The 9,280-nt window shown below is 37.0% G+C and overlaps 1 protein-coding gene across 1 annotated transcript in view; it reads left to right on the forward strand.

Annotated features, from left to right (window-relative positions):
* The window catches only part of LOC125662216 (uncharacterized), an 8,590-nt gene extending 2,159 nt beyond the window's left edge, over positions 1–6,431 (forward strand). The window contains exons 3-6 of the mRNA XM_048894397.2: positions 1,543–1,655; positions 2,750–3,038; positions 3,213–3,334; positions 5,745–6,431. Coding sequence (XP_048750354.2) covers positions 1,543–1,655; positions 2,750–3,038; positions 3,213–3,334; positions 5,745–5,912 — 692 coding nt within the window. The 3' untranslated portion in view covers positions 5,913–6,431. The remainder of the gene's footprint in view (positions 1–1,542; positions 1,656–2,749; positions 3,039–3,212; positions 3,335–5,744) is intronic.
* Positions 6,432–9,280: the final 2,849 nt, after the last annotated feature.

Genomic DNA, 9,280 nt, shown 5'->3' on the forward strand with positions numbered 1-9,280 from the left:
GAAGTTAAGGCTTGGACTACTGCGAACCTAATAGGAGGGTGTTAGCTGAAAATTGCGATCACCACCACCCTCTTCGTACAAAGAATATAATCTTTCTAGAATAAAAAAAAAACCAGGTAACAGACTTGATTTTATTGGATTTGAGTGAATTTATGACTCAAGAACTGACGTCTTCCAGTGAGGAGGGAACCGTATCCTGGCCGATGTAGACCCTCGACTGAGCCGTCTTGAACATCCATGTCTGCCTCTGACCTAGGGTTATCTAGATCCGTGACAATCCAGTCTAGATCTAGGACGACCTCTCCTGATTCATCTGTGTACATGACTAGCCTATGTAGACCTGCGCTACAGGGACCATCAATATTAATGGGGGAATGACCAGGCTCGAAAAGGTCTTTGTTTTAAGCATTATGCGTGAAAACCAAGAAACACACAATGTCTTAATCAGAACTAACGTTCCAAAAACTTCTAAAACCCACTACACGGATCCCGTCAATATACAGATAAAGTAGGCCAGACATTAGATGGATCCCGTCAATAAAGTAGGCTTGCTCAAGAGGACTGGGATCTTGCTGAATAAAACAATGTTTCGAAATATGTGAAAAATCAGCAGAGGTATAACAATGGAAATCAAAAATAAATATTGTGGAAAGAACTCATTCGTGTTTTTTCTCATAAAGATTCCGTTCATCTCATTATCATGCTTGATTCGCTTCTTGTTGTGTTTTACGGGAATACGTAATTGTACTATTTTCTTTTTTAATCCAAGTGTCTGGCTTTAAAATATTTCCCGGGCTCAAGTGAGAGGCTGTCATGTGTCTGGCGGTCTTTCAGCTTAACGCTTTAGCGTGTCTTTGGAACATATCATTGGACGACTGATATTCCGAGTGCCGTTGATTAAAGGAGAGAAGACAGGTGTTTTCTTGTTTACAGAGATTTCTAGACCAGAATCTCGTTCATGTGCGGAGAAATTTTATATTTCTGTTGGGTATCTGTTGCCACCGCTTGATGTTCATTATTTGTTGGAGATGACGTAACATGTATGTATTTAGTTTTTGCACTGTAGCTTTGTAGAGAGTCTATGCTTCTGAGCCGTACAGCAGACTGGAGAGTACCATAGCAGTTGGGTTTTTACTGTTGGGTGTTTCTTATACCACTTCAATCTACTGAATGCTTTGGATGTGTTCGACATTTGTGAAGCTAGCATCAAGTTTTTTTGTTTGATGAGACAGTTCTGCCGAGATACTTTAGTATTTGAAATATCTTACTTTCATAATCTGCACATTTCCACAGGTAGCAGGAGCGCCAAAGACTGGTGGTGATCTGCCAGAGACTGGTGATGATCCGCCAGAGACTGGTGGTGATCCGCCAGAGACTGGTGATGATCCGCCAGAGACTGGTGGTGATCCACCAGAGACTGATGTCGGTACTCTATGTTGTCTATTATATTGGGGTCGTCAGAGGTGTTAAGAGCAGGTTCATAAAATACTCAACCCCATCGGACAGTCATAATAAAGTTATGAATTTGATATTATCATTCAGATGTAATGCAAATCGTATTCACTGACGAGCCAACCCATATCACGAGGGGATCGGAAGTTCACTTGACTTGTTTAGTGACCGGGGGAAATGATCCACATATCACGTGGATCTCGGTGAGTCTGCTGCTCTCAAACACGAAAACGAGGTCAATAGCACTTAAATATAGTCAAGCAGCTATAACTGTATAAAGAATCTTAGAAATGAGGATTAATAAAACTGTTTTAAAATATATTATCTCAAAATATCTATATAAGAAATGTATCTATTAATTGGATCATCTTGATTTGAAATACAAGTCTTTTATACTCTGGAATCATTACATTTTATAGAGCTCAATTTTCAATATTCCACAAATTTTAAACTACAACAGATTACACAAATTATATAGTAATTTAACGTACAGAAAACATATCCACGAAAATCGATCACCACGAACTTAAATGATTCTAAAGTACCCCGCAAATTGGGGGGGGGGGGGGGGGAGAGTTGTTAATAAATTCTTTATGCCCGTTTCTAGACATGTTTGTTCACATCTTTTCTATTAAACTTTTATTATTGATTTTACCTCCTAGGTTTTGGGATTTGAATTGTTCTTAAAAAGCATGTACATTTTATTTTGTCAGAACTCAGTAGTTTCAGGGGACTTCGCCCTTTACTTTTTTTTTTTTTTTTTTTTTTTTTTTTTACATTTCTATATATTAAAAAAATATAGATGATATTTGTGAGGGGGTTGCTCCCGACACTGGATTCATTATTGCTATAGTTACGTGTTCAAATAGTCCTACACGGAACCAGTCGCAGTAGCTCAGCGTTAAATCCCATGAACGTGAGATCATAAATACGAGCTTCGCCTGTGTTATGGCTGAATCAAACATGGGCAGTGATTGCTCCTTCGCCAAATGCTCGGCATCCTTCGTTACAATCCTTCGTTACAAATCAAAATAAACAATCTGTTGGATATAATTCAAATGAAAATTTTACAATACAAATTGAAATTATACAATGCAAATGAAAAATTATGAAATACAAATGTAAAATATACAATACGAATGGAAAATTATACAATACAAATGGAAAGTGTGGAATACAGATGGAAAATTGTACAATACCAAACAAATTATATAGCACAAATGGGAAAGATCAAAAATTGTAACGTTTGGAAAGCCATAATTTTCTTTGCCCGATTATGTGTATTTTCTATATCTAGCCCACAGGTTTACTTCCCTTGAATGCGCACATGATAAACGATGGACGAACTCTGGCTTTCACAAACTTTGACGATTCTGATAATGGACAGTACATTTGTATAGCGTCAGATGGACAGCAGTTTGCTAATCACATTTTCAATGTGCGATTAAACCCTGCACCTTTGACAACACCCAGTTCTTTAAACACCGGACCATCAACAACTACCAGTTCCCCGCACACTACCACTCATTCACCGATAACACACAAACCAACACACAGTCATTATCATACCACGACAGTGCAAAGAGGTGAATGATTACATTTGCAATTGCAGAATAACCAGTTGGTCAAAACAAACAACATTTCTATCTAGCTATATAGGTCTCATCCACACGTGATACTTTGTTAATGCATATTTTCAGGGCCTCCACTTTGTTAATGTATATTTTCAGGGCTTCCACTTTGTAAATGTATATTTTCAGGGCCTCCACATATTACATCTATAGTTTTCAAGCCTCCTAACTATCGCTATGGAGACGACGTTCAACTGACATGCCATGTTGAAAGTCATCCAGCATATGATAATCTGGGCTGGAATATGTTGGTAAAGAGCAATTTTATTTTAAACTAAGTCACTAGCCGCAGTGGTTATTTAAAGTGTTCGTACGTAACCGAGAAATAAACATTGTCACAAACGATCGGCATCAGGACATGTAGAAGTGAAATTCGCGGGTCTCTCTGATGAAATCACTTGTGTTACGGTAGGCGTTTTTATCATAAAGTACCCTGACTGCCAGGACCCTGAGTGCTATCATGCATTGGTGTCTTTTCTTATTGCATTACACGTCTTCTACAGCTAGAAACTTGTTGGGTTTTTTTTTGTTTTGTTTTTTGTTTTGTTTTTTGTTTATAATAAATGATCTCCTTCATATTTTCACCTGGAGTGGCTAATCGCTAGACATAAGAGTACAGCACCGGTACCTAATCTAAAATCTAATGATAGTCATTACAAGAACTGCGCACTGCTGACCTTGCACTTGGTATATATACTTTTCATGTCCAGTAAATGCCATATCCATAGAAGCGATAAATTAGTTTGATTTCTATTCTAACACAAACTGAAGTACATGAAGGAGTGTATTCCGGGCTGTTTCTTTACACACTTTGAAAACTATGTCTCTTGGAGGTGTGTAGACTGTCCAAGGCGCTTCCTTTTCTGCTGTGTTTGCAAGTCATATATTTGTTTCAGAGTATAGTTACATTATTTTGGTTATGTCAGTTTCGCTTTAGCAATGTATACAGAAAGGAACTTTTGTTTTAATACGTGTGGCTATAAATCCATTAAAGTGTTTCATATTGAAATAAAAGTGCGAAGGACACTGATTAGTTATGAAAGGGATAAATTGTTAGTTTGTTTTCCGTCCATGCGAGAATTTTTCACTCATATTGAAACGTAACTAGCGAGTGATACGTCTCTAGATGTAGATGAAGTACCACATTTAGATCTATACTTAGCCCTATCTAGCAGTGAGAGTTCTTTAACGTGCCAACGGCTGCCGCGGGATCTCTTTATTAAGGTCATATCCAAAAGACACTTTTAAAATATCAAGCGTTTAGAGAAGGAGCATTTACTACCTATGCTCAAGTCTTGGGTTTGACGCGGTCATGGCACCAGTGGGGCTCGAACTCACGACCCCCCGGTTACGAAGTGAACACTGCACATACTGCGACAGGTAGATGCGTTTATGTTTCTTCAAATAGACATCTACTTTTAAACCTATATGTCTATCTTCTTTGTTATGTATATTTTGAAGACTGTTTATATCAAATTAATTCAAACTTGGCACAACACATTCTTGGGTAAAGGGCTTCCCAGTTTGTTGAAATGAAGGACCAGGTCCTTTCAAAGGAGAGATAATCACGAAAAGGCAAAACTAGGGTGGGTTCATTTAAACATTTCCCCAAGAACAAAGTGGCCAGAACAGTTGAAAATTACATCAAAGCTTTCTGACTTAGTGCAGATTTACGTTCGCCTTTGAAATGTCATCTGTCAAGGGAATAGATCACAAACCTCGAATTACGTGTCAAATGTATAAAGCATACTTGGAACATATCACGTGTTTATTGCTAAAACAGTTTTAGCATTGAAAGATTTCTGACAATAAATTGGTAAAATTAATGTAATTGACACATCAAGGACGGATCCAGAGGGGGGTCCGGACCCCCCCCCCCCCCCTCCCCTCCTCCTTTGCGGACCAAAAATTTTAATTTATTCAAATTTATCGAAATGAAATGGAAGGTGGATACTTGTATGTAATTGTATCATTCAAAATCAACACCAGTATATCATTTAATTCTACGATAAATAAGACGAAACACTGATATATATTTACAATATTTTCGTCAGATATAAGTATCACTTAAGCTTTAGTATATGTAACATAATTTCTTTTAAAGAAGCATACAATTTAAAAGTGAAAAAGAAGGGCCAAGAAATACCCAGAATGCAGGATTTTGCACCATTTATCACAGAGCTTCTGGGGGCCACCTCCGCCCCCAGACCCCTGACTTATTGGAAATAATCTTAAAAGCAGTTTTTTCTTATTATTTAAGATCAGATGACAACAATTACTAGAATTTGAGGAACAAGTAGTAAAATAACAAAGCATTTTCATGTTTAATCTGTCTCAAGATCTCCCCTAAGATATTGTGTGCACAAGCAAATAGGTGTAAATGGGGTTGGGGGTGGAGATTGTGAAAAGTAGCTAAAAGATCAAGTGCTAGACATTTTACAAAGTCCTGGATCCGCCTATGCACATGGTGTCGTAGTGGTGGATCTAGAGAAGTATGAGAGCGACACCACCCTTCCCAGTTAAATATGGTCATTTTTGCTCCCTTTTTGAGAGGAAAATACAAATAATAGTGCCCCCTTTTTGAAAGTTTTCTTAATGCCCCTAAGCATTATGAAACTATTGCTCTCCATTTTGATGTACACTATCCCTATTTTTATTTAGACAGATCCCAGCAGAATTCCAGCGAACGTACATTTAACACAGGATACAAACTCGGTGACTGTTGAAATTACCAACTTCCAACGTCAAAACGAGGTGAAATACCAGTGTTATGTACAGAACTCAGAAGGCCTGACTGTTAAAGTCGTTTCTGCTCGTGTGCCTTATTGAGCATATGCATTTAGGGCTCAAATAAAAACACATTAAATGTTGTGGCATAAATAGTGGTTTACAACTGTACATTGTAATCCGATATCATTTGTATTAAGTTCAACGACCGTTGATCTTAAATAACATGAGGTTAAAGGTCATCATTAAGTGAGATTTTACACATTTACGATGTGTTTTATGATTTTGAAAAATACAATGAATGCTATTTGATCCTATAAGGATCTTGAATCCCCCCCTCTCTCTCTCTCTCTCTCTCTCTCTCTCTCTCTCTCTCTCTCTCTTAATGCATGTTTGTCTGTACAATCGTAATGAACTTTGATATGAATTTCTAAAGTATGAATACAATAAGCACGTGATTGAGGAGTCGGTGTTTAATAAAAAGAAATTCTATATTCCAACTTTTAATGCATTAAATATTTGTATAACTCCAATGTTTCCTGGAGGCATGGATGTGTAATCTATAAAAGTTACTTTTGATTTGTAAATTGATTGATATACATTAAACACATATCATATGAACTTTTCTTTCCAATTTTGAAATTCAACTGTAGCTCTAATTCCGTGGGGATCCGGGTTAGGATAGGTCCTCAGTACCCCTTGCTTGTCGTAATAGACGACTAAATGGAGTGGTCCTCCGGATTAGACCGTAAAAACACCCCCAACAGTCTGACACTCCTGAAGTAACACCTCTGGTGACGGGAGTGGCTGACGGTTATACTTTTTAACCTTTAACACCTGCTGCAGGTATCGGTCACTTCTGCTAACTGTAGTTTCCCGGCAATAACACATGCCCACCGCCATTAAAATTTATACACCAAAACACCCAAACATACCATAAACATATCACTTACCCTTGGCAGTTTACGCTTATACCTTTACCCAAATAACATACCCTCCTCAACTAATTCCTTTTATATAGTGTAAAAAAAAAATTAAAAAAAGAGAAATAAATTAATATATATATATATATATATATATATATATATATAATATATATATATATATATATATGCACTGGATCCGATGGGGTGCTCCCTCCGTACCTCCTTTGCCACCTCCTAAGCACAGTCTTCAAGAAGACCGTCTCCCTGATTTTACTGAGGGAGATCCGAGGGGCGATCGACCACAGGTGAAGAATAGCAAGCTACCTTCAAGAAGCCCTTCCCCGACTATACTGTGGGGATCCGTGGGCGATCGACTCTAGGAAGAGGAGATGGACCTATCCACCACCTTCTGGAGGACCTAACCATCCCCGGATCTTCAAGAAGACCCGTCCCCATCTCCAGGGGATCCGAGGGTCGACCACCATCGTCGCCTGGCCGCAACAAACCTAGTGTAGCAGGGCCCCTACTGGGCGGTCTGCACTTTAAATCTTCACCATCGTCGGTCCTCCGGATGAGACCATAAAAACCGAGGTCCCGTGTCATAGCAGGTATGGCTTGATAAAGATCCCTTCATGTGCAAAGGCCCTAAGCGCCGAGCATAGGCTTAAATTTTGTAGCCCTTCACCGACTCCATATGAGTGAAAAATTCTCGAGAGGGGCGTTAATCAATCCAGTTGAAAACAATTGCATACGAATTTTTAACTAGCAAATACATAATCATAGTTATCGTATGGGATATGGAAAACTGTATAATGAAATTCCCTTGAATGGAATTTCACAAAATTTCAAATTAAATTGATGAATGGTAGAAACATACTTTGATAGATTCATCAACGCAAACATTGCGTACACATACATTAAACTTAGTTACGTATAATCCTCACTGCGTACACATACATTAAAATTAATTACGTATAATCCTCATTGCGTACACATACATTGAAATTAGTTACGTATAATCCTCATTGCGTACACATACATTGAAATTAGTTACGTATAATCCTCATTGCGTACACATACATTAAAATTAGTTACGTATAATCCTCATTGCGTACACATACATTAAAATTAGTTACGTATAATCCTCATTGCGTATATATACATTAAAATTCGTTACGTATAATCCTCATTGCGTACACATACATTAGAATTAGTTACGTATAATCCTCATTGCGTATACATACATTAGAATTCATTACGTATAATCCTCATTGCGTACACATGCATTAGAATTCGTTATGTATAATCCTCATTGCGTACACATGCATTAGAATTAGTTACGTATAATCCTCATTGTGTATACATACATTAGAATTAGTTACGTATAATCCTCATTGCGTACACATACATTAAAATCAGTTATGTATAATCCTCATTGCGTACACATACATTAGAATTCATTACGTATAATCCTCATTGCATACACATGCATTAGAATTAGTTACGTATAATCCTCATTGCGTACACATACATTAGAATTAGTTACGTATAATCCTCATTGCGTATACATACAATAGAATTCGTTACGTATAATCCTCATTGCGTATACATACAATAGAATTAGTTACGTATAATCCTCATTGCGTATACATACATTAGAATTAGTTACGTATAATCCTCATTGCGTACACATACATTAAACTTAGTTACGTATAATCCTTATTGCGTACACATACATTAAAATTCATTACGTATAATCCTCATTGTGTATACATACATTAGAATTCATTACGTATAATCCTCATTGCGTACATATGCATTAGAATTCGTTATGTATAATCCTCATTGCGTACACATGCATTAGAATTAGTTACGTATAATCCTCATTGCGTATACATACATTAGAATTAGTTACGTATAATCCTCATTGCGTACACATACATTAAAATCAGTTATGTATAATTCTCATTGCGTACACATACATTAGAATTCATTACGTATAATCCTCATTGCGTACACATGCATTAGAATTAGTTACGTATAATCCTCATTGCGTACACATACATTAGAATTAGTTACGTATAATCCTCATTGCGTATACATACAATAGAATTCGTTACGTATAATCCTCATTGCGTATACATACATTAAAATTCATTACGTATAATCCTCATTGCGTATACATACATTAAACTTAGTTACGTATAATCCTCATTGCGTACACATAGATTAGAATTCGTTACGTATAATCCTCATTGGCACGTCTTGATGATAACATGATGTATCACAAGTCTGCTTTTGGACTCGGGGAGAATCCTAATCAAAACAACATTTAGAGATTCTGAAGCATCGTACCGCGGTGTCCTTTGCAGTTTTGTGATAGATTCACAATTACCTTACATGTATTTTAAATGTATGTGCATTTGCTATAGCAATAATACATGTAATGCACTACATCTAGTCGAGTTTTAATCTTCATACTTTGTACATTATACTGACAATTACAGTCCTGCACTGGACACAGGGATAATCCCATTTAACACT

This window comes from Ostrea edulis, chromosome 8 (assembly GCF_947568905.1).
Source record: "Ostrea edulis chromosome 8, xbOstEdul1.1, whole genome shotgun sequence".
Lineage (NCBI taxonomy): Eukaryota > Metazoa > Mollusca > Bivalvia > Ostreida > Ostreidae > Ostrea > Ostrea edulis.